The sequence below is a fragment of the Cynara cardunculus genome, assembly GCF_001531365.2.
Source record: "Cynara cardunculus var. scolymus isolate 2C chromosome LG 1, CcrdV1, whole genome shotgun sequence".
In the NCBI taxonomy this organism is placed as follows: Eukaryota; Viridiplantae; Streptophyta; class Magnoliopsida; order Asterales; family Asteraceae; genus Cynara; species Cynara cardunculus.
In genome coordinates this window covers 13,130,121-13,153,000 of record NC_037528.1, presented here as the reverse complement: position 1 = coordinate 13,153,000, position 22,880 = coordinate 13,130,121, and the positions used below count along the sequence as shown (strand labels likewise).

Here is a 22,880-nt window from a genome sequence, read left to right as displayed (position 1 = left end):
TAGTTAATTTATATGAATGCAAAATGTCATTATATTATTGAATAATAAATAGAGAACATATATGTATATATATATACAATTTTATATATGACATACAAATTTGTCGTCTTATAGCACGTCTTAAAAGATGTCCTCATCGTGACGTGTAAGACTTGATGCTTGAGGTTGTTGTCACGTCATTCCTCATGCCATTTTGAACCTTGGCAACAATATGTTGAAGAGTACAGTAGCAAGAAAATGATTATACCAAAGGCATTAGAGAAAGAATGAAATTCTTTTCCCCCTTCTTTTGGAGCCTTTTGATAGGGGCACTATACGGTGGATTTCACTTGAGGGGTCTCTATACTATCGCTCTATCGTGTCGACATAATGAGTAGTTTTTAGGAGTTTTAAAACTGCATCCATTTAAATTTGATGTATGACATTTAAGTCAACAAAAAAAAAAAAAAAATGGAAACAGTCTATTAACAATGTTATTGAATGTGCTATTACAACTTACAAGAGGCAAGTTTGAATCCCTTCAATTGAATTTTAAATTTTTGGTGATAACAACAAAAAAGAAGGAAATTATTGAATTTTAAACTTACAAGTGGCAAGTTTGAATCCTTTTCAATTGAATTATTAAATGTGCTGTTACAACTTATAATAGCCCGACCCTGGCTGTGTGCAACCCTTGCACGGACATCAAAGTTTCATCAATTGCTTGTTTTTATGTCACCGCCTACAGTTTTTTTTAATATTATGATTATTAAAAATCGACGCATAGATAAGCCGTCTAGCTTGACTAGATTTCGAACCCTTTAGAAAATCATACGTTCTGTCATTTCATTTTCTTAAAAAGATAATATTTTTTCGCAATTTTACACGGGACATAAAAAAATCTTAACACCAACACGGATGATCGATGGAACTTGAAATGTTTTGAAATTATCTGTAATCTCATCATTCCGATTGCTTTTATATTTTAAAATATTATATAAATGGTCTCAAGAAATGAGAGTAGGTAAGAACAAAATCTTGAATACTGGGAGCATATATTTATAGAAGGGGAAAATAAAATACGTCGATTAAACCATAGACTTCGGAGGAGTATTCGAAGGAGAAAAGGCTGAAGAAAGTTCGGCACATTTGGCCACACATTACCAAGACTTGCGATAACTCCCAAACTCCCCCATTTTTATTCTTTCCTGCTTTATCCCCTTCCTTTCTTCAGATTGACTTGTATTTATTTAATTAACCATCGCACCAAGATTTTCTATTCTTTAATTGGTGGATTACAATCGTATACTCACCGAATTTAATAGTCTGAGAGACGACCCAGATGAGTTCTTGAACCAAGTAAGGGTTTTCCTCAATCTTTCAATCATCAAGAAATGTTAATCTTGATTTATAATGATACCAACTTGAAGATTTTGAGTTGATGATACGTTTCTTTGGTGGTTGTTGACTTTTATTTGGATCAATTTGTGTGATCTTATTTATATTTAATTTTCTTGAAATACCCATCATCAAAAAATATTGTGGGTATCTGGTTTATTTAAAGCTAGAGGGATCTTGATTCTTGTGCTTAAATAGCTGTAAGTAGATTTGATTGATTCATGCTTGAAATCATTCATCTGAGTTCAGTTGTATTTCTTTGAATCAGCTAATAAGAGACTATTTAATTTCGACGATTGAAGTTTTCAGAGTGGACAGTGGGATCACCATTGATGGTGGTTGATGAATATTAAAAGATCATCTCTGTATGGCTTCTAGGGTTTTCTCTAATTTATCTTTAAATTGAAAATCCTGGGTGTTTGGATATTGGGAATTTGTGTTCAAGAGAAAGTGGAAGATGTCTGGAGTTCAAGATTCACTGGAGATTAAATTTCGTTTGATTGATGGATCCGATATTGGTCCGAAGAGCTTTCCAGCAGCCGCAAGTGTTGCAACCTTGAAAGAAAGCATCCTTTCTCAATGGCCTAAAGGTCAGTTGATTCTCACCATGCTAGTTAATATAGATCTTTGAACATGTTCTCTTTTGTCCAAGTAAATATGCCAATTCTTATGTCTTTTTGGCCCTCGTAGTTCAGTTGGCAAAGAGGCGGAATGACTCTGCTCAAATTATTCCGTCTTTTTGAGAATATTTGTGATTTTTGGAGTGTTTTCTGTGAATTACTGTTGGGATAAAAAAGGCCTTGATTATCGTTGGACGAGAAAGAAACTTTTATCCATTGTTCTTCACTATCCAACCCCCTAATTTTTCATAGAAATTGCTATTGTTCGTATGCATTTATATTCACCAATGCCACCACTGCCACTTCACCAAAACCTCCAGTGCAAACACACATGTCCACCAGCAAAATCATCGTAAAGACTACCCTCTTCAACCCTCGCAAATCCATGGCGAATTTTCTTGAAGTTTATATGCAAAGATTCTACTTTGATTAATAAGAATTCTGTAGTTATTGAATGGGAGATTTGTACTTTTGTTGGTGTGACAGAGAAGGAGAATGCTCCACGGACGGTAAAAGATGTAAAGATAATTAGTGGTGGGAAAATATTGGAGAACAACAGAACGGTAGGAGAATGCAGGAGTGCTTTATGTGATGTCCCTGGTGGAATCACAACCATGCACGTCGTTGTTAGTCAGCCACCCCAGGAAAGAGGTACGTCTAAAATTGTTAAAACATATATTGTAGATGGTGTCGTTGAATTTATTCTTGAAAATGATTTTCTATTACGTCTGTATTACGTAAAGATACAGTATGATCTATACCATTTCTAACTCTAGAATAGCAAATATTAGGAAAATGGTGCGAGTTTCTTACAGAATGCCGATCAAGCTGTAATTTGAACCTGTAATTTTGAACCTTGTATGTCTCACCTTGGAAGTCGGAGGTGTGCCATGATTGCAACATTCTGCACAGTGCTGTGAATATTTGCTAGATGCTTAAAAAAAATACCCTTTTGTTGATGACAAAATGAGAGAATCTTGTTGACCTAAATCGATAATACCAAATTCTTTTTAATCCCTTTCCAGAAATAGAAATCTTAGAATTTTTTCTTGATTATCTTCTTGTCCCAAGTCCTAACACTACGCAACTTCCTATTTTTGGTGATTTACCAGAAAAGAAAGTGACGAGTAACCTGAAACAGAACAAATGTGCGTGTGTTATATTATGAGAAGCAACGTCCAGGGTCACATCCTTTGCAGGTTTGTTGGTTTTCTTCGATTCTTCCTTCAGAAAAACCAAAATTTCTGTGAATTTTGTTATTGAAGTAGACATTTTTATCAAGTTGTTGCAGATAAAGATTGCTGGTGTGGTGTTACAGATGATACTGCAGTTGATGAATGGCTGGACAAGGAAGAATCTTGAATTTAAAAAAGAAAAACTCAGGAACATTAAAAGGAAAAAGGCAAATGATGAGGAAAATATGTATTATACAAGTTACCAGCCGACGTATTTATACAATTAGTTTGTTTTTCAAGCTCTGTGTTTTGCGTATTTTGTGGGTTTGCGAATTTTACTCCAAAACACTCACCTTCATTCTCTAATAGTCTTCGAGTTCTTCGCTCAATTGAAAGAATAAACAACAATGATTATGGGTTTTTAACAAGTAGTTTTGGTTGGATATTTGGCACGAAATCATAGATCAGATTCTTGGCATTGGCAAGTGGTGGTTTTGTGTTCTCGTATGAAGATAATATTTTATAAATGACATCTTTTTGTGAGACTTGAACTCCTGATCTTTAATAAGCTATGATTTGCTTATAGCCTGAATACCATTGGACCAATTTCTGAACCCCGACCACTTGACAAACCATACTTTTGTGGAGACAACCGTGGTCGTAGCCACCACCGCCATGGTCGGACTCGGCTGGATACCTCCACCACCACTAATAAAAATGGGGCCTTTTCTCTAAATTTAACTACCTCCAACACAAAAACAAAAACAAAAAATCCAAGTAGGAAAATCCACCTCCACGTGGAAGAAGCATAACCTTGAATCTCACACCTTACCTTTCGAACTTTTTTTTTTGATTCTTCAAGTCTCAGATTCCGGTTATCTTTATCAATCTCTGAAAAATTAATAGAAATGGCGGCAGCCATATCTGCTCTCTCACCTAAATCAACCACTGCCCTTCAAACCCTAGATCTTCTCAAACAACCCAATTTTAAGTTCTTTAGTGGGTCCCCATTAGAAGAGTTTTCTTTAAATTTGCGACCAGGTTGTGGCAGTAAAGCTAGGGAATTTTCCGGTTTGGTGGTTTCCGGTTCTGCCGGAGCCACCACCACTTGCGACGGTGGTAGTGGTGGTGGTAGACGTGATGTCAAGACTGCGGTAAATTCTGTAGGGAAATCTTTCATTCTTGTTTCAAAATCATGTAATATTGCATCTGGGGTGTATTTGTTTTCTTTAAAAATTGAAACTAGTTAAGTTGTTCGTTGTGATTTCAGGATGTAAAAGACTGCATATGGCTGTCCCATTCAGCAAAAAGAACATCAAGAAACCATACTATCCTGGAAAGGCATTACAGGAATGCAACAAAGGTCAGTTTTCTTCTTTACCATTTCTTAATCTATAAAGTGATGCTTACGAAATGAGAAGTGATTTTTGTAACATGTAAACAGGTTTATGCAACAAGGAGAAGGAGATCAAACATGGAGACGGATACATATGTTCTAATGGAGCCAGGGAAGCCTGAAGAATTTGTAAGTGAGGAAGAACTGAGAGTCAGATTGAAGGGTTGGCTAGAAAATTGGCCAGCTACATCACTGCCTCCTGATCTTGCGATATTTGAATCCATTGATGATGCTGTTACACACCTTGTAAAGTCGGTTTGTGAACTTGAAATCGATGGGGATGTTGGCTCGATCCAATGGTATGAAGTTAGGTTGGAATGAAAGTCATTCGAGAAATTTGCCTTGACAAATCAAATCATATTGTGTAGCTTCTTAAAATGTATTGTATCACTTCTTTTCATGGGTGTGTCCATCTTCTTTTATACTTGGTCTGAAATCGTATAAATGAACCTACAACAGGTTAAGTTAGGGAATTGGGGAATTGAGTCTCGTGAGAAATCAATGATAATAAACTTGGATCAAGAATCTGGATCCTGTAGGAAATAACTTTCCTTAGTAATATGTCGACCTTGTATATATGGCAACATACAACGATCCCGAGTTCTAGCTAGCTTATATAAGTGTCCACTACGTAATCCTTAACTGGTATAATAGCTTAACTAATAACCCCTTGTGAATCCACCAAACCGCCTTATGATTCACTAAATCACCAACAAATTCATAACCTAAGTTTGTCGATTCGATCCAATTAAGCATGCATCCAGAAGATCAGCACATAAGAGACCAAAAGCAATAAACTTTATATCCTTTAGAAATGGTTCAAGATCGAATCAAATACAATAAGATTTCAAACCCATTTAAACAATACAAGATTTCAAGTTCTATAAACCCTCTTCATCCTAAAATGAAACCCATCAAGTTATAATAGCAGCCGGATCTTGGAACTTGGAAGCTTGAATCTGCAAGCGTCACAAGATCCATCAATGAAAGAAAACTCAGAAAAATGTGAATTAAGGGATTGACTTTTGAGTTATGAGTTTATGACAAATTGCATGATGAGGTTGTACCTTGTGTTGTTGATTTCTAGTAGATGAGGGTGGTAAGAGGCCAGATGACTTCTTAGACTTGGTTCTAGCAAGAAGTCCTTTGGAAACAGGGGACATAATCTGATCAGTTGGGCTTTTATACCTACACAAAACCACAGATAAAAATTCAAACTTTATTGCCAAGAAAGATTTCTTTTTTAAATTGGCAATAGGGTAAGGAAGATTCAATTATTACCCAGAAGGAATCACTTACATTTCAGGATATTTGAATGCTTTTGGGACCATAAGACGATCAGGGGTGACAATTTTAGCAGAGCTGCCGGCCGGAGTAGGAGAATTCATCCGAAGTGGGTGAATTGGAGGGGGTGTTTCTTGTGAGGGTGTTGATGGGCATTTTGGAGACTGTTGATCCATGGGTATTGACTAGAGACTAGACTTCTGAATGATGGGATGTCTGTGTGAATATAGAGAAGGAAGACACCCCTTTTAAGGGTCGAAGTGGGGAATCAAAATGCTGAGTTTTGGATTATATGGGGTTTTTTGTCTGTGTGGAATAAGGTAAAACGGGAGGATAAAGAGACCGTTGGGCCATGGTGGAACAATGGGCAACGGTTGAATATGGTGGGCCATGGTGGCTGTGACTTCTTTTTTTATTTTGACCAAAGAAATGCCTATTTGTTTTCAATTATTTTAATTTCCACCTTATGGACTTCCACGTGGAAGAAGCATTACCTTGAATCCCACTCCTTACCTTTCGCAACCTTTCTTTTCTTGACTCTGATTCCGGTTAGCTTTTCATCGATCTCTGAAAAATTAATAGAAATGGCGGCAGCCATATCCGTTCTCTCTCCTAAATCAACCACTTCCCTTCAAACCCTAGATCTTTTCAAACAACCCAATTTTAAGTTTCTTAGTGGGTCTCCATTAGAGGGGTTTTCTTTAAACTTGAAACCAGGTGGTGGTAGTAAAGCTAGGGAATTTCCTGGTTTGGTGGTTTCTGCTTCTGCCGGAACCACCACCACCACCGCCACAGCCGGCGGTGGGAGTGGTAGACTTTATGTCAATTTCACTGGTTTCCCTTTCCCTCTTGGCCCTTTTCTCAATAGGCGCACTATCAGGACTGAGGTAAATTCTTTGTTGTCCTTCATTCTTGTATCAAAATTATGTAATATTGCATCTGGGGTGTGCTTATTTTCTTTAAAATTGACACCAGTTAACTTGTTTTTCTTGGTTTCAGGCTGTAAAAGACTGCATATGGCTGTTCGAGCAAGAACAGGCATTGGGTTTCAGCAGTGTCTCAACAAACACCAGGATGACTGTCATCAAGCTCAAATCAGGAGGATTATGGGTCCATGCACCAATTGCCCCAACCAAGGAATGCGTTCAGGTCCTATGAAATTTGAAGTTATTTGTATGAATTTTGATTTTAATTCCCAGATCATATCTTGTGTTTACTTGTAATCTTTTTTGAAACTTTCCAGCTTGTGAAGGAGTTAGGAGCTCCAGTAGAGTACATTGTCCTGCCTACATTTGCTTATGAGCATAAAATATTTGTTGGTCCATTTTCTAGAAAGTTCCCACAAGCTCAGGTATGGGTGGCACCAAGACAATGGAGTTGGCCTCTCAATTTACCACTTGAATTTTTCGGCATTTTTCGTGCTAAAACTTTAGAAAATGAAGACCTTTCGACCCCATGGGCTGCAGAGATCGAACAAAAGGTTCTGAGCTCTCCTGAAGTTGGTTAGAAACTGTAAACTCACCCTGATATCGAATCCTTTTAACCTTAGCATTAGTCCATTTTCGAGATTGAGATATGTTGTTGGTTTATTAAAATCAGGAATTGGACCGTATGTGGAGGTGGCATTCTATCATAAGCGTTCAAAGACCCTACTCGTGACTGATGCTGTAATATTCGTCCCGAGGCAGCCTCCTGAATGTATAAGCAATGATTCATTGTTGGCATCAGCTAAAAACGGGTTGGCTGTAAAACTTCTTAGCAAAGGGAAGGAAGTCTCTCAAGAACCGGTCATTGATAACGCGATAAACAGGCAGAAAGGTCTGTTATTGGTTAAACGAATGTAATTTTCGGAGCTTTTACTTGCAATTTGATGCATCTATCTATTGGACCTTCTGTTACAGGTTGGGAGAGAATGGTTCTTCAAATCTTGTTTCTGGGTCCATCAAATCTTTTGGAACCAAAAGCTAGTTTCTCTCAGATGTCACAGAAGTTGATCGTTTCACCCATAGTTAAAACATTAGTCTTCAGCAAAGTTCCTGAAAAGGCATGTCCTTTTACCCATTATTATTAGACGTATAAAAATTTCAATATTTCGATGTGAAAAAGGAAGATGAAACCTTATACTGTTACGGCGAAATTTGAGTTTTGAAACCAATCCTATGACTTTTTCAGGTGAGGGATTGGATTGACAGCATTGCAAGAGACTGGAAATTCAAGAGAATCATCCCAGCACACTTTAATGCTCCTGTAAACGCCAACAGATCTGATTTTCTAGCAGCTTTTGCGTTTCTTGACGATCTTTTAGGCGAGCGTTATGTGACTCGCCCTTCACTTCAACTTTTCTTCACATCCATCATGGGAAAGGCTGCAAGTTACTTCCCACCAGATGACATGAAAACTTTATCATCGCTCGACCAGTTTCTAGTCTCGGTTGGAGCAGTAAAGAAGACTGTATCGGGTCGTAAACGACCCTAAAAATGCCAAAAAAGAAAGAGAGAATTATAGTGTAGTTGCTATTTATAAAATATGGTATATACACAAACTCTTTTTGTCTCTTGTTATCCCTTGCTTTATGGGTTTTTTCTTTCACAATGCAAGAAAATAGCATCTTGCCATTGCACATATGTCGGACTGGGAATATTAATTGACATTCATTCTTTTTACCATCTCTCTCGCCATCAAACCCGCAAACCTCTTCCAAGATGGTTGCTTTATATGATCTCTCATCACCAATTAGGGTTCTGAATCCAGACAGGGCTCCAATCAATTTCTTTCTGTTACACCCCCCTTTTTTCCTTCATCTAAGAAAAAAAGCTTAAAGTAATAGAAAGGTACGTTCCGTATTCGCTTTTAATTCTACATCTTTCATATGTGAATCATAGGGATCATATAAGCTGTCTTTTGTAGTTACGTTGGTGGTGGTTGTTTTTGATCCTTAGAGGTGGATTATGATGATGAAAGTATTGTTGTGTTGTGTATATGTTCATGGGAAAACCGTAAAACGTTTAAAAATACTCAGATATCCATTCATTTGGACGGTATGTATATATGCATATAAGTAATTGAAGTTGTTTCGTGGTTTTTATACACGTATATGACCGGACAAATTACTTATATGTACATGTGCATATCATCCAGATGAACGATAATGGAGCATTCCTCAGTTTTTCATTTTTTTTTTACGGTTTCCCCCTAAACTTGACTCTATATATTTAATCGGCATCCTTTTCTCAGTTTTCTGTAGATTCTTCACCGATAAACATGAATCACCTTTTTCCAAAAACGGGAAACTGTGTGCATTCTTTGTTTTTGTATCATATTCTCGGTTTGGTGTTCATAAAGGGGTAGAGATGAAGAAAGATGTTGGATTGATTAAAGAACAAATGCAAGGTTCATTTTTGTGTCAAAACTGGAACTTTTTCAATCATGAAGACGGTTGTAATTAAAGCTTTCTTCTTGTTCTAGATCTTGTATTAATGGCAATCCCAATTGAAGAAACCCCAGAAGATAGAAATGCAAGGAGGACATCTGTATCTATATCGATGGTTGCTGTTGATGGTGCTTCAAGAAGTGTTAGAGGCAAAACCAGAACCTACTATATATCAAGTTCTCAAACGACTAGTGGAGAAGAACGTCGTATCCTCTCTCGCTATCTCAGACCTCCAATGGGTTCTTGTCATGATCGGTGTAAAGACTGCATACACGAATTGGAGGAATCAAGAAGACCTACAGCAAGGCGGGGATCAAGAAAAAGGCATTTCGTTAAGAATAAAGGAGTTCCAAGGACTCATGTAGCTCTAGTGGATAGAGAGAAAATAGCAAGAACAAGGCCTAGACCTTCTCCAGATCCTTATATCTGTGATCCTGCTCAACCCGTTCAAGGTTCAAAACACAGAAAGGCAACTCGAAATGAACTGAAAATGCCGAAAAGCCATCCTACTTCATCTACCCTTGATGCTTCAGCAGGATTAAATGGTCAAAACAACAGAAAAGACATCAAGACCATAAAAAATACAGCTTCTAAGGCGGCCCGGACTGGATTGTTGCCCCCAAGACCTCCTGTTAGTTCGAAGGGAAGCAAAAACAGAAACCATAAACGCGCTTCATCTCCTGTAAAGGATCAAAATAGGATGACAAGAACCAAGCTAAAACAGATGATTTCTGAGAAGGTTCAGGAAAAGATGTTGCATGAATCTGAGACCGAATCAGAGGGCAAACCTGAGACTAGAAAGTTGGAATTTGTCCCTACAAGTGTCGAAATCATTCAGTCTCCTCCAACTGTAACAACAGATTCAACCAATCTTATGGAGGAAGAACCTGTATTATTAAGCTCTGAATCTACTTCTGAGCTCGTTGATGAGAAAGAAGTTCAATCTCCTTATGGGAAAATAATTTTAGAAGAGTGTGAAAACGGTAACAATGAAGAAGGTATCATCTTGGAAGATGATGATGATACGGTGGAAACTTCAGAAGGGAAGAAAGGAAGAAGTTACAGGGTGGTATTTTGTGAAGATGAAGACGATGATGACGATATAAAGTTTAGAAGGGGAAAGGTACTTGAACTGTTGTCTGAAGAAAACGGCCCAAGGAGGCTGAAATTTAGGAGAGGAAGAGTGGTGGATAAGAATGGGGAAGAGGGTATTGCAAGGCTAACGTTCAAAAAGAAAGAGATTGAAGAAAGAAAAGAAAGCGAGGAGGGTGAAAAAGTGAATCTGAAGCATCAAGAGGTGGAAAAGAAAGATGTTCAAGAGTTGTTCAATATCGTAATCGAAGAAACAGCGAGTAAGCTTGCAGGGGACAGGAAGACAAAGGTAGGGGCATTGGTGGGTGCATTTGAAACAGTCATATCTCTTCAAGATGACACTTCTTCCTCTGATGAAGAAAAAAGACAGAAACCAGAGCTTCATTGAAGGAGTGATTTTGGTTAGATTAGGGGGGTTGGTGCTGTTGGATAGGTTTCTTAAAAGGGTATGTGGCTGCTTGAGCTTTGTATGTTTTGTGAGCAATGGTAAAGGAATGAATTAATGAAAACAAACCTCCAACATAGTTGTGTGCTTGGGCTTTTGTATTTAATAACCACATGATAACCGCAAAAAGGTTGAGAACTACCAATCATGTGTTGTGAAACAATGCATGTGAAAATACAGTTGAAAGATCCATTGTATTTTTACATGCATTACATCATTAATGGTTCTAACGGTTCTCAACCATTTTGTGGTTCTCAACTAGTTTGAGAAAATTAATTGAGCACAAACATGTTATTATTTTCTCGAATCGAGCTCAAATACATCAGTTACTCAGACTTGACTCGTTAACACCGATAGGCTTGATCCATCCTTAAAGAATATAAGCCACGGGTCAAAAGCAGCAGGATTGCCAAGTGTCAAACATCTAACTACGAATTATTTTAGGAGCTTGGCTCCGTAACTCCCACTTCTGCTTTGAAGTCCAAGCCTGTGATACTCATCTTCCCAATATTAACTGCATATTTAAGGTGTTAATTAACAACCAAAAAACGCAAATTCATTTGTCATCTACTGTTTAAAAAGATGCTAAAAGGGGCTCTTTTCTTGATGCTTACCAACAGCATCCATGCCAGTTAATTTAGGCATGAACCGCCTAAGATGTTCTTCTGCTGCTTCATCTGCTTTAAGCGTTTCACACTTGAAAGAAACTACAATCTTGCTCTTCTTGTGCTTCTCATCAACCAAATTAACAACATCCTTCTCCCATCTGAGAAGAAACAGATCATGTGAACATAAATGAATCACGGCATATGGAAGTGTAAGAAAAAGCAAATAAATTGGAAAGATCCATGATGTTTGAATGTTTGCAAGGTGAATTGTTAATAAGATTCTCAAAGCGTGAATCAGGCTTGACAACATAAGAAGCATGTCAATCCACATCATGGGGGTTTGAATTTTGAAGTTTAGGGAAGAGAAGGCATACCCATGAGCATGATCAACATTACATAACCGTGCAGCATCATGACCTCTTCGTTCAACTACTACATCTCGTTCTTTCTTGCTCTGCAACATGTAACAACTCATTAGAACCAACTCTTAAAGCTAAACCTCAAATATGTAAAGCATGAAGACTTACATTGAAGTCTATTATAGTCAGTTTGACCAAGCAATAGTCCTCACCCCTGCTGCATTCCCTTTCACATGCCAACTCTGTTTTTGGGGTAATACATTTATTAGCATAACGCAATGTACATAGCATACACAATTTAACGGTGAAAAAACCTCTATGAAGCTTAAAAGCCCATTCTCAGTTCTCCCTCTGAAGTTGGGATAGCGATCAATTGAGCCAGAGATCACCCAGCATGTTCTTACCCAAGCGAAGAATTTAAAATGCAGAAAGGTCTAACATATGAATGTAACCATACAAAGAATTTAAAATGCATGCACCACTGTTCTTACCCAAATGAAGAAAAAAACAATACACCGTCACTATAACACCATCTAGTGAATCAATTATATAAAAAAAGGCTTTGCGTAAACAGGAATCTCTTGCTTAAATTGTAGCGAATAATTGTAATCCATATGTTCTATGCTAGAGTCAATTTTTGATCTTTAAATCATAAATTTCATACAATTCAGGTTCCAAATTCCAATAGCCAGCAATCAGGTGTAGGTCACCTTGTAAACCATTTCGCTAGTTCTTCCCCTTCCTCTCCCTAACCATCCAACTTCATTCACAAAGAAATGGTGCAACGGAAAGGGATATTCCCTATGTCATACTGAACTAAATTGTCCAAAACCCCTTCTTTTAAGTTTCTCCAGACACCCATAGATTCCTAAAACTATCAGCCCATGGCAAACTCAAAATTTGAAGTGAGTTTCTATATGACATCTTTGGTATTTAAAGAACTTGCATACATTAGTCTAGTTACTAGATTCTATATTCATCTCAGATTTTGTAATTGGAGTTAGCTTCATCGACAAAGTTCATACATGGACCGTGTTCTCTGGAAACATAAGTAATCAGCAACCAAAACCAAAAACCAACCAAAGATTCACTTCAATGGAAACCAACAGAACACGTTCAATAGTATTTGCAAAAAGAGATAATGCATCGATGTAATTCGGAAATACCAGTGCCATGGATGCCATAGCAAACAGAATGGGGAAGATGAACAAAATGACCCGATATTGACCCGTTCGGTAACAAAGCTATTGATGCCATTCCTTCCATCTTCAACCGGTCCTCCTTCACGCCCTCCACTGCTACTTCTTCTGCTTCCCACACACCTTCTTCGCCATCTTCTACTTTTTCTGTATATTACAATCAAACAGAGGTAAAATCATACAAGGATTTTCTCTTTCATATCAATTTCAGCTAATCGATCATTACCCAGAAGAATAGAAACGCAATCACCGTCCAAAACTGATAATTTAGCATACCTATTTCTTCAAGCTCCTCTTTTTCTTCCATTTTCCAAAGAGCGAAAAAGAGGGTTACAGAAAACGAGCGCCCCAGAACCTTTTGATACGTAGAAAAAAGGCTATTGCTTATTGGTTGGTAAGTTGTGCATAAAAAATGGTACATTATTGGGATAATTAAAAAAGGGAAGATGTTTATGAAAATAAATAGGCATTTGTTACAACTTACAAAGCCTTGTCGTCTAAACGGTCGTGGACCTCGGGCTCCACTCTCAATTACAAATCCCTGCTTCCTTCAGAGGCGTTTGCAACATTTGGTGCGTCTGTATTATATGAATATATATATCTGTATCTATATTCTGTTTATCTTCTTGCTTGGATTCTCAACCTTCGCGAGTAAATAAGCGAAAGCTACTAAGCTTGGAAGTTGGGTTTTATTTATGGCTGGATCTCTGACAACTTCCGTTGTATTTCATATACCAGCTCTTGGGTTTTCTGAATGTTATCATACACGCTTGCAAATTTCAAGATTTTCTGAAATTTTAAGTTCGGACATTAAATCGAACAGTTGGAGGGCAAAACCGAAAGTACCACCCTCATCTGCCAATTCTAGAGGTAAAAGACTCGGCAAATCTGTACCCAAGGTTTCAATCGCATACGGATCGATTATTAAGGAACATCCCAAGTGGGACGATGAAGAGGAAGACGTGGTTGACGATATTAGTGAGCCTTCAATTGTTTCTGAGAACAGGTTGCAGTTCTTAGAGGAAAGGGATGAAAAGAATCTGTCGTGGCGCCTTTTGAAGCTGAGCAGGGCAGATAAGGTTAGAAGCGCGCTGGAGCTTTATGCGTCTATGGATTTCATGGGCTTGAGACCTGAATCACATGCCTTCAATGCTCTTCTCTCTTGTTTGTTGAGGAAAGAAGAGGTTGATGATGCTTTGCAAGTTTTTGAATCCATGAAATCAAGTGGGCGAACAAGCAGCCATAGTTACAACTTGATCATACAAGGAGTTGCAAAAGCCAGAGGCTTTGAAGCAGCATTTGGAATGTTTGAAGAGCTTGTAGCCGATGATGATCACAAGAAGAAAGTCGATCAAGTTTTGTTCAACATGATGCTAACATTGTGTCGTGACGAAAAGGATTGGGTCAAAAGCGAGCGGATTTGGTGGAAGATGAACGAGAATGGTATCGTTGGAAATTCGGTTACCTATCGCTTGTTGGTCACCATATTTCTGGCGTTTGGCCAATACGGATTGGCGATCGAAGCGTATCTCGAGATGGTTAGAAACAGGGTGCAGCCAGATGCTCGTACCATGGAAGCTGCAATAGTGGCATTTGTGAAAGACGGGAGATGGGATTTCGCGTTGGACGTATTCCGTGGCATGATGAAAAGAAAAGAGAATCCAAACATTACGACATTCAACGCGTTGATTCACTCGCTTGGGAACAACGGTCAGGTGAATCTTGCCTTTAAAGTCTATGATTGCATGAGATCTTTAGGACATGTTCCTACATCGTACACATGGAATGCGCTGCTCGTTGCTTTATGTCGAGCAAAGCAATATGGTGATGCGCTTCGGCTTTTTGATAGAGTCCAACAAGAAACTCCATCTGCCCTTGGGTTGCATTTGTATAATAGTGCATTAACAGCCTGCAAGAGGCTCGGTTCTTGGAAAAGAGCTTTGCAAATACTATGGGAGATGGAAGATTTGGGATTGTCGGTCCCTGTAACGTCATATTGTCGGGTGATTGGAGCTTGCGAGGTTGGAAACGAGCCGAAAGTCGCATTGCAAGTATACCAACACATGGTTCATCAAAAGCAAACGCCAGATACTTTAACTCTGTTGTCATTGATAAGATGTTGCGTCTGGGGTTCTCTTTGGGAGGAAATGCATGAGATCCTGAAGGTAAGTTTGGATGTTTAGTTAAAATCACTTGCGTATTGGTGTTGATTATGTGATATGAATGTGAAGGTTTTTCATTTTTCATGTGCAGCTGGTTCCTCCAAATGCCCATCTTTACAATGCTGCCGTTCAGGGTCTTTGTCTGAGAGATAAGACCGAGTCGGCAAAGAAGTTGTACCAGGAAATGCGCGAACTTGGGCTTTCGGCCGATCACAAGACACGAGCAATGATGCTGCAATTTTTACCAAGAAGCTAGCTCTACCGTATATGTATCAATTAGCAGCAGAACAAGATCATCATTACTCTATTGTTTTTTACAGATCTGGGTTTGGGTGATATATATAAAAATCCTATATATATTGATTGATAACACTAAGATCACTTAAAACTTTGATTTGATTTAGTCTTGTCGTTGAGAATCGAGTCAAAAACTTGCGACAACGATGATAATAGCGGTAGCATAGCTTAGGTAATTTGATTTCAATATAGCATAAAGCATTTATTATGAGGTTGTCGAACATCTGGAGTATAATTTTATGCATCTACATGTGGACATCATGTTAACCTCTGTAAGTTTGTGAGAGTGTTTCTTGACCCTCGGGTGCATCAGCTGTTGATGAGTCGACTCTCTTGAAGGCTAGCTTTTGTTGGGGAAGTTGACCGTTGGAGAATGCTGTGACTTCTGTGTCTATCGATATGGTGTCCTCGTCCTTAAACTCTCCTCTCAAGATTCCCTTTGCAAGTTCGTTTTCAACATATTGTTGGATCACCCGCTTCACTGGTCTAGCACCATAGTTCGGGTCGTACCCAAGACTTCCTAGAAGCTCAACTGCAGCTTCGCTTACCACAATCTTTAGCTTCCGATCTGCTATCCTCTTCTGTACCCGATCCAACTGAAACAAACCACATTATTCCATCAATAAAAAACAATTTCCGAAAACTTGAAACACTAGAAGAATTGAAGAGCAACTTACCTGTAACCAGACTATTCTGTTAATTTGTGAGCGGTCCAGAGGCTGGAAGACTATGTACTCATCAACCCGGTTCATGAACTCTGGACGAAAGACGGACCTTGCTGCATCCATCACTCTCTGCTTTATGGTCTCATAAGCTTGCCCTTTTGGCATGGAGTCGTCATCAGTGTCTAGTATGTACTGTGAACCAACGTTTGAGGTCATGATGATGACGGTGTTGGTGAAGCTGACGGTTCGACCTTGTGAGTCAGTTACCCTGCCATCATCCAAGATCTGGAGGAACACATTGAATACATCAGCATGAGCCTTTTCAATCTCATCGAACAGGATAACAGCATAGGGCCTTCTGCGTACTGTCTCTGTCAACTGTCCTCCTTCCTCATACCCTACATATCCAGGAGGAGCGCCTATCAATCTAGAAACAGCGTGCTTTTCCATGTATTCACTCATGTCAATCCGTACAAGGGCCTCCTCGGTGTTGAACAAGTAAGAAGCAAGCGCTTTTGCTAACTCCGTCTTTCCCACTCCGGTAGGTCCCATGAACATGAAACTAGCTATTGGGCGGTGAGGATCTGACAGACCAGCTCTGGACCGTTGGATAGCCTCGGCCACAGCTGTGACCGCAGGATCCTGACCCACTACTCGTTTATGTAGTTCTTCCTCCAAGTGCAACAGTTTCTCCCTCTCGGATTGTTTCAGTTTGGAAAGCGGAATGCCAGTCCATTTGCTTACAATCTCAGCAATGTCATCACCAGTAACTTCTTCCCTAAGCATGGACTTCCCAGAGCTCATATACTCGACCAATTCTTTTTCAGCAGTATCAAGTTGACGTAGCAAGGAGTTCAGACTCCCATACTTCAGCTCAGCTGCACGGTTAAGATCATACTCTCGCTCCGCCTGTTGTATCTCCAGATTAACCCTGTCAATCTGCACATATAGAGCAGTTGGTTTCAGTATAGTCAAAGATTGGTCTTTTATATCAAGGGCTATACCGGCCCTCCTTATCTTTCAACTACAACAAGACCGAGTAAAAGTATAATAATCAACTGTTGACTTACTTCTTCTTTAATAGATTGCAAATTTGTCATGACGCTCTTTTCATGTTCCCATTGTTCATTTAACCCTGCTTGCCTCTCCTTCAAGAGAGCCAACTCCGCCTCCAGGCGATTCAACCGATCCTTTGAAGCTTTATCTGTATCACTAGTGAGCGACAGCCTCTCCATTTCCAATTTCAGTACCGAGCGATTGATCTCATCAAGTGCAGTAGGTTTTGAAGTGATCTCCATTTTTAGTTTAGCCGCCGCTTCATCTACCAGATCAATGGCTGCAATTGACAAGATACACAGACCCGATATGAGATTTGATGCTAAAAGTTAGACATAATAGGCAGCATCTGAAATAAGTGGTAATCAGCCCATATGTACAAAGACATGTAGGAGGTGATCAGCTAATCTTTAGATTTATTGTAATTGTGTTACCTTTATCTGGTAGAAAGCGTCCACTGATGTAGCGATCCGAGAGAATTGCAGCTTCAACAAGTGCACTATCTGAGATGCGTACTCCATGATGCAGTTCATACCTCTCACGCAGTCCACGAAGTATAGAAACTGTATCTTCTACTGTAGGCTGGTCAACATAAACTTGTTGAAAGCGGCGCTCCAATGCCGGATCCTTTTCAATATATTTACGATACTCGTCCAATGTTGTTGCACCAATGCATCGCAACTCTCCACGACCAAGCATTGGCTTCAAGAGATTGCCAGCATCCATTGCACCATTGGTAGCCCCTACAAGAAATCACTTTTTACGCTTGAGATGACATGATGAAAATAATTGGAATTCAGAACTAAGCATAATGCACTTGAAATTGACCCTACCTGCCCCAACAACGGTATGGATCTCATCAATGAAAAGAACAATCTGCCCATCTGAATCTGTAACCTCCTTCAGCACTGCCTTTAGTCGGTCTTCAAATTCTCCACGATATTTTGCTCCAGCAATAAGCGCACCCATATCAAGGGATATCAACTGTGATGCCAATAAGAAATCAGTTAATGCACGCCATATTGGCAAAGGCAATGGTCGCACACACAAAGGGAAAAAGGTGATTAATGGGAAGTCCACAGTACAGTACTACACACCTTTCGATTCATTAGAGCTTGAGGCACATCACCTTGCACTATTCTCTGAGCAAGCCTGACAAATAGGGAATTTTGGCCAGATCAATTACCAGTAGAGTGAATTATATTTATAGCGTCAACATTGATGACAACCTCCCTCCCATGCAAAAGTGACATTTAAATCAGCAGGAAGGAGTGGAAAATTTTCAGTTAATGAAATTTTAGGTTACGAAGGCTTCAAATCACTTCATTTTAGAAGTTTCTTAAAACTATAAACAATACAAGCCAATTGCAGATTACATGTATAAGCTGGATACAAAATACGTTACTTTTGTAGCTTACCCTTCAGAAATTGCAGTCTTTCCAACCCCTGGTTCACCAATGAGCACCGGATTGTTCTTAGTTCTCCTGGAGAGGATCTGGATGCATCTTCGTATTTCATCATCTCTTCCTATGACAGGGTCAAGTTTCCCTTCCCTTGCCATAGCAGTCAAATCTTTACCATACTTCTCTAATGATTCATACTTCCCCTCAGGATCTTAATTCAAAATATGACGAGAAAAAGCATATTAGGATCACTTAGGTTGTATTCTTGGTAGATTACAAAAAGCCTTCCCAAAAAACATGCCTCCAAGCAAAAATTAACAAAGAAACAAAAAATATATCTAAAACTTCACCATTCAGTTTAAAATCTATTATAGAGCATCACAAGATATACAGGAGGATGTTCCACAACACATGTAACAGCAAACACATATAGTCATAGACTTGGATGACGCCAATGAAAAGGAATATTATAGTAAAAAACACGAACATGGAGAACAAATGTAGTTAGAGGCAGTGTTAGGACATTCCTACTAAGAAAACACATGATCTACCATGTATTTGTGGGATGGGGTAGAGTGAGGGTTTTCAGGATCTTTATCAATCATCATAAACATGAATACATCGTATACATATTTACCTTGGTCTATTACTGTTTGCCGCCCTCTGATGGATTCTATTGCATTCTTTAAGGTTTTCAACGAAATTTGGAAATCCTTAAACAATTGTTTCCCAAATCGGTTATCTTGCACATAACCAAGCACCAAATGCTCAACAGAGACAAATGAGTCACCATACTCTTTCTTGTAATCCCTAGCTCTCTGCATCAGGGCTTCCAAATCCCGCCCTAACATGGAGCCAGCTGACTCACCAATAACCTGCCATAGTACAATAAATACAACGTAGTGTAATCAGATGAGGATCCAAGGTACCAAAGGTAATTTCAGAAGTACAGAGTAAATAAAATGTGAGGTTTTACAATATGACTGGAAAAAAGAATGCCAACACCACTTGCAATTAGGGAAAAAACTGGAACCAGTTGATGCTAGAAACAGTTTGCATAATTGGTGTTCAAAGTGCGAACCTGTTTATGAGACATAAAATAGACAGAGCTAGCATAGTCGCCTTCAATTTCAACAAATAAGAAATCAGTTGAAAGGCATGATGAAACTGGTACTTCTATCATTTTTACCCTAATACTCTGTCTGATTAATGGCTCAAAAGATTGTCTTTTAAAAGAAAGGTTCTTACCATAAGTGTCACACAATCGACAAGTATCAGGAAAAGGAATTAACAGAGAAGCATCTATCCATCATATTTAAAACAATATATCACCTTTGGTTGGCGCTGAATGTATTTATCAGTGGCTTCAAGAAGGCGGGTATTATCCACACCAGCCTTGGAGAATATTCTACGTGCTAGCCCATTTTTCTGTTCCAGCAGGGCTTTCATCAAATGCTCAGTCTCCACAATCTGATGCTTGTTCTCCTTAGCCACTTCAGGTGAAGACACTATAGCTTGCCATGCCATCTCTGTGAATTCTTGTTGGGTAATCTGACAATTCATTGTCCAGACATAAGTATATCATTAAAAAAGGTTACTGATTAAAAAAACACTGCAAGTTTATGAACAAGAAACTCAACATTAGCAACATTGGCAAATATATGTGTTTGTTAAGTTCTCAAAGATATCATATTTCTCTGTAACATTAGGACTAGTAAATTAGAAATTACATGCCTCACAAAGATATGAGTTGTGATCCACTGTAACCATCCTCACCACATGAAAAATTCAGCATCTACTGCTAAAAATAAATTTCATATTTTAGGAAGTCATGAGTTGCTGTGAATTTAGCCAACGCTAGAAAGAAAAAAAAAATCAATTTGGTAATGGGTAGTATAGTTAAAAATAATCTTTTGTATCTCCCAATAATTGGTTGGTACAAGCAGCAATTTTTGGAGAGTTGGCTGAATTTTTGGACGAGGGTTCCTGAATTTTTGAAGAGTTAGCTACTGCGATTAGTTGGAGGTTGAAGGACCTGCTAACTAGGTCTAACAACTATTTTCGAGATGGTTAACAACAGAAATTGATGCACGTAATAAAATCAATTAGTTTTCATCCGATTTGAAATATCACAATTTATGAATGAATTCCCCCATTCAAAACCCTAATTATGTTGCATCCAATCAAATATAAACAATCCAATTTATCATCAACAGAATAAAAAAAATAAAAAACAACAGAATTGTGACTGTAATTTCACGGCCAAATGGTCAAGGCACAAAACTAGGGAAATCACAAGTAAATAAGGCACTAGCAATAAATCAAGAGGGTTTAGCAAAATTTGTACCCTTCCGGTGGATGAAGCATCACAACGAACAACAAAAGAACGAGAGGTCTTGCCACCAAACCTGTCACCCGTCCTTGTGAGCAATAAAACATCATTACTCCTGGTCTTCAATTGCAAGGAGCGTAAGGTGGTTCTCCTAGGTTTAGAAAAGGAATTGAGAGAGAGAGAAGGTTGAACAAACAATGCGGTTCTATCGATGCAGGTGGAGGATGGAACGTTGATGAGGACACCGGAGAAGGAGGGCGTAGTCGCCATGAGTAGCGGAAGGAGTGTGAATCGAGTGACCTATAAAGCAATTTTATTGGGGAAGAAGAGTAAAGAAGGGAAAAGTAAGCGTGAGAATATGGGAAAGATAGGGTTCTAGTTCTGGTAAGTTCGAGTGGAGAAGGTTGAAACAGTTGCTATAAGAAGGGAGAAGAAGATGGTTCAAGAGGGTGCCAGGCTTGTCGACTTGTTCCTTCCTGCCACAATAATTTAATTCAACTCCCATTTCGAATTGAACTTTTACTTCATAAATTTAGGGAAATTAACTAAAGTGCATTTTTTTGGAATAAAATTATAATATTTTTATTAATTGTTTATCTGTGCGATAATAGAACCATGTAATTTATTACATATGTTAAAATCACGTGTAAAATCACTCGTGATTTTATCCTGGCATCTACGATTTAGGAAGCAGGGTGTTAAACTGTTAATGAGCCGAGTAGCAACTTGTTCGACTTTAGCTCAAAAAGTAATAGAATGCTCGACGTTGACGATCGTTTACCAAGTTTGAGTTACACGTTTATACCTAAAATTGAAGCTTTATAAGCTCATTTATAGGCTCGAATTCGAGATTGATCAACTTATTTATCGGCTTGAGTTCCATAATTTTTATATTTTAATTAATTAAATTATAAAAATGTTTCGTTTGAAAAAAGTGTATGCACGAATGACCTAGCTCGGCTTGAATCGACTCAAAAAATTTAATCAAGATTTCGAGCAACCAGACTCAAACATTGGTGTTATGAAATTTGACTTAGTAAGTTGAAACACATTCTATCTGTGTTTGAGATTGACTCGAGATGAACAAATTTTTTAGTTCGTTAAGGTAGTGTCTTTTACGCATATATGATTCTCGACAGAAGTTGTCTGTTTGTTGTTTGGTACGACAAGTATTAGATAGGACAGGATTAGACAGGTTGTTGCTAAAAATGTCTGATGATTTTATATATCATATTATGGTTATAGGTGGGGTTCAAATGGGAACACCTCCATTTTGTGAGAACGTGAAAACACCTTTATCACATGTGATAATACACGTGAGGGGACCTGATGGCGAACGTCCTGTCCTGCGACTTAGGTCGCGCAGAAGGTCGTTTGCGTCTACGATTTAGTATCATGTGTGATGGTCTTGATGGATTATAATACCACATCAATAACACATTTATTACATGTGAGGAGGCTTAGTGGTGTAAGGGCGAGTTACCCGCAACATAAATCTCGCCAAAAGTCGTATGGGTCGCTGATCTAATATCACATGTATATCATATGTGATGAAATAATAGTATCACATGTGATTTGATTTGCCTATAGTAAAAGAGCATTCCTACATTCTCGTAAAATGATGGTGTTTCCATTTGAACCCTTCCCGTTAGTTATAAATGACACAAATCAAGTAAATATTTGAATAATTTAATTTATAAACATTTTAACACAATTTTCATATGCATAAATACATAAATAATAGTACCAAATTTGAATGAAGAATTTGATATAATAAGTTTTATTTGGTTTCGAAGATTTTTATGAACTAACAGAGGCGAAATGGAGGTTGTTGCAATGACAATGATAGTGGGGTAGAAGCGATGGTGCTGGTAGACGACAATGACCGTAGAGGATGTAAAGATGGTGGACAATGGTGATGGTGGCGGTCGGCAACGATGGAAGTGGTAGTTGGCTCATGTGGTAGAGGTAGAGGTGGTG

At 38.5% G+C, this 22,880-nt stretch overlaps 8 protein-coding genes across 11 annotated transcripts; 5 read left to right on the top strand and 3 right to left on the bottom strand.

The window, feature by feature from the left end:
- Positions 1-1,023: 1,023 nt before the first annotated feature.
- On the top strand, positions 1,024-3,527 carry LOC112510351 (membrane-anchored ubiquitin-fold protein 2-like). 2 transcript variants are annotated; one of them, XM_025115752.1, is made up of 5 exons: positions 1,024-1,338; positions 1,646-1,967; positions 2,484-2,648; positions 3,110-3,196; positions 3,289-3,527. In XM_025115752.1, exons 2-4 carry the CDS (start codon positions 1,835-1,837, stop codon positions 3,163-3,165), a joined length of 354 nt encoding a protein of 117 aa, XP_024971520.1. In that variant the 5' UTR covers positions 1,024-1,338; positions 1,646-1,834; the 3' UTR covers positions 3,166-3,196; positions 3,289-3,527. The 2 variants fall into 2 exon arrangements, with proteins under 2 accessions (XP_024971520.1, XP_024971527.1); XM_025115759.1 differs by having other exon boundaries at positions 3,280-3,471.
- Positions 3,528-3,657: 130 nt separating this feature from the next.
- On the top strand, positions 3,658-4,991 carry LOC112510336. Of its 2 annotated transcripts, none has more exons than XM_025115733.1 (3): positions 3,658-4,335; positions 4,443-4,535; positions 4,617-4,991. In XM_025115733.1, the coding sequence occupies exons 1-3, from the start codon at positions 4,081-4,083 to the stop codon at positions 4,887-4,889; spliced, it is 621 nt and encodes a 206-aa protein (XP_024971501.1). In that variant the 5' UTR covers positions 3,658-4,080; the 3' UTR covers positions 4,890-4,991. The 2 variants fall into 2 exon arrangements, with proteins under 2 accessions (XP_024971501.1, XP_024971510.1); XM_025115742.1 differs by having other exon boundaries at positions 3,658-4,326; positions 4,617-4,974.
- A 355-nt stretch (positions 4,992-5,346) lies between these two features.
- LOC112510368 lies at positions 5,347-6,132 on the bottom strand. Its single transcript, XM_025115769.1, has 3 exons — positions 5,868-6,132; positions 5,636-5,756; positions 5,347-5,527 (listed from the first exon to the last, which is right to left on the bottom strand). The coding sequence occupies exons 1-3, from the start codon at positions 6,026-6,028 to the stop codon at positions 5,483-5,485; spliced, it is 327 nt and encodes a 108-aa protein (XP_024971537.1). The 5' UTR covers positions 6,029-6,132; the 3' UTR covers positions 5,347-5,482.
- A 186-nt stretch (positions 6,133-6,318) lies between these two features.
- On the top strand, positions 6,319-8,512 carry LOC112528367. Its single transcript, XM_025139388.1, has 6 exons — positions 6,319-6,739; positions 6,852-7,001; positions 7,096-7,354; positions 7,452-7,670; positions 7,754-7,896; positions 8,025-8,512. The coding sequence occupies exons 1-6, from the start codon at positions 6,437-6,439 to the stop codon at positions 8,325-8,327; spliced, it is 1,377 nt and encodes a 458-aa protein (XP_024995156.1). The 5' UTR covers positions 6,319-6,436; the 3' UTR covers positions 8,328-8,512.
- Positions 8,513-9,328: 816 nt separating this feature from the next.
- On the top strand, positions 9,329-10,762 carry LOC112512560. The gene has a single exon (XM_025118628.1). The coding sequence runs from the start codon at positions 9,329-9,331 to the stop codon at positions 10,760-10,762; it is 1,434 nt and encodes a 477-aa protein (XP_024974396.1).
- Positions 10,763-11,095: 333 nt separating this feature from the next.
- Positions 11,096-13,364, bottom strand: LOC112521143. 2 transcript variants are annotated; one of them, XM_025129844.1, is made up of 6 exons: positions 13,262-13,364; positions 12,953-13,132; positions 11,955-12,028; positions 11,802-11,881; positions 11,434-11,585; positions 11,096-11,333 (listed from the first exon to the last, which is right to left on the bottom strand). In XM_025129844.1, exons 1-6 carry the CDS (start codon positions 13,290-13,292, stop codon positions 11,260-11,262), a joined length of 591 nt encoding a protein of 196 aa, XP_024985612.1. In that variant the 5' UTR covers positions 13,293-13,364; the 3' UTR covers positions 11,096-11,259. The 2 variants fall into 2 exon arrangements, with proteins under 2 accessions (XP_024985612.1, XP_024985621.1); XM_025129853.1 differs by having other exon boundaries at positions 13,212-13,271.
- A 200-nt stretch (positions 13,365-13,564) lies between these two features.
- LOC112521133 (pentatricopeptide repeat-containing protein At3g29290) lies at positions 13,565-15,425 on the top strand. The gene is made up of 2 exons (XM_025129832.1): positions 13,565-15,150; positions 15,239-15,425. Exons 1-2 carry the CDS (start codon positions 13,681-13,683, stop codon positions 15,401-15,403), a joined length of 1,635 nt encoding a protein of 544 aa, XP_024985600.1. The 5' UTR covers positions 13,565-13,680; the 3' UTR covers positions 15,404-15,425.
- Positions 15,426-15,597: 172 nt separating this feature from the next.
- On the bottom strand, positions 15,598-21,358 carry LOC112521124 (chaperone protein ClpB3, chloroplastic). The gene is made up of 10 exons (XM_025129820.1): positions 20,916-21,358; positions 19,901-20,119; positions 19,206-19,443; positions 18,584-18,779; positions 18,263-18,317; positions 17,999-18,149; positions 17,600-17,908; positions 17,180-17,445; positions 16,122-17,048; positions 15,598-16,040 (listed from the first exon to the last, which is right to left on the bottom strand). The coding sequence occupies exons 1-10, from the start codon at positions 21,168-21,170 to the stop codon at positions 15,708-15,710; spliced, it is 2,949 nt and encodes a 982-aa protein (XP_024985588.1). The 5' UTR covers positions 21,171-21,358; the 3' UTR covers positions 15,598-15,707.
- Between the last annotated feature and the right edge of the window lie 1,522 nt (positions 21,359-22,880).

Excerpts from the sequence above, each read along its gene's own strand:
- LOC112510351 (XM_025115752.1), top strand. The coding sequence starts at position 1,835 with ATGTCTGGAGTTCAAGATTCACTGGAGATTAAATTTCGTTTGATTGAT. Across the intron at positions 1,968-2,483 it reads CCTTTCTCAATGGCCTAAAG|AGAAGGAGAATGCTCCACGG; the intron begins GTCAGTTGATTC and ends TTGGTGTGACAG. Across the intron at positions 2,649-3,109 it reads TCAGCCACCCCAGGAAAGAG|AAAAGAAAGTGACGAGTAAC; the intron begins GTACGTCTAAAA and ends GTGATTTACCAG.
- LOC112510336 (XM_025115733.1), top strand. The coding sequence starts at position 4,081 with ATGGCGGCAGCCATATCTGCTCTCTCACCTAAATCAACCACTGCCCTT. Across the intron at positions 4,336-4,442 it reads TCAAGACTGCGGTAAATTCT|GATGTAAAAGACTGCATATG; the intron begins GTAGGGAAATCT and ends TTGTGATTTCAG. Across the intron at positions 4,536-4,616 it reads ATTACAGGAATGCAACAAAG|GTTTATGCAACAAGGAGAAG; the intron begins GTCAGTTTTCTT and ends ACATGTAAACAG.
- LOC112510368 (XM_025115769.1), bottom strand. The coding sequence starts at position 6,028 with ATGGATCAACAGTCTCCAAAATGCCCATCAACACCCTCACAAGAAACA. Across the intron at positions 5,757-5,867 it reads GCATTCAAATATCCTGAAAT|GTATAAAAGCCCAACTGATC; the intron begins GTAAGTGATTCC and ends GGTTTTGTGTAG. Across the intron at positions 5,528-5,635 it reads CTAGAAATCAACAACACAAG|ATTCAAGCTTCCAAGTTCCA; the intron begins GTACAACCTCAT and ends TGACGCTTGCAG.
- LOC112528367 (XM_025139388.1), top strand. The coding sequence starts at position 6,437 with ATGGCGGCAGCCATATCCGTTCTCTCTCCTAAATCAACCACTTCCCTT. Across the intron at positions 7,355-7,451 it reads TCTGAGCTCTCCTGAAGTTG|GAATTGGACCGTATGTGGAG; the intron begins GTTAGAAACTGT and ends TATTAAAATCAG. Across the intron at positions 7,671-7,753 it reads CGCGATAAACAGGCAGAAAG|GTTGGGAGAGAATGGTTCTT; the intron begins GTCTGTTATTGG and ends CTTCTGTTACAG.
- LOC112512560 (XM_025118628.1), top strand. The coding sequence starts at position 9,329 with ATGGCAATCCCAATTGAAGAAACCCCAGAAGATAGAAATGCAAGGAGG.
- LOC112521143 (XM_025129844.1), bottom strand. The coding sequence starts at position 13,292 with ATGGAAGAAAAAGAGGAGCTTGAAGAAATAG. Across the intron at positions 12,029-12,952 it reads CTATGGCATCCATGGCACTG|AGTTGGCATGTGAAAGGGAA; the intron begins GTATTTCCGAAT and ends CCCCAAAAACAG. Across the intron at positions 11,882-11,954 it reads TGACTATAATAGACTTCAAT|AGCAAGAAAGAACGAGATGT; the intron begins GTAAGTCTTCAT and ends TACATGTTGCAG.
- LOC112521133 (XM_025129832.1), top strand. The coding sequence starts at position 13,681 with ATGGCTGGATCTCTGACAACTTCCGTTGTATTTCATATACCAGCTCTT. Across the intron at positions 15,151-15,238 it reads AAATGCATGAGATCCTGAAG|CTGGTTCCTCCAAATGCCCA; the intron begins GTAAGTTTGGAT and ends TTTCATGTGCAG.
- LOC112521124 (XM_025129820.1), bottom strand. The coding sequence starts at position 21,170 with ATGGCGACTACGCCCTCCTTCTCCGGTGTCCTCATCAACGTTCCATCC. Across the intron at positions 19,444-19,900 it reads ACATTCAGCGCCAACCAAAG|GTTATTGGTGAGTCAGCTGG; the intron begins GTGATATATTGT and ends GTACTATGGCAG. Across the intron at positions 18,318-18,583 it reads AAGACTGCAATTTCTGAAGG|GCTTGCTCAGAGAATAGTGC; the intron begins GTAAGCTACAAA and ends CCTATTTGTCAG.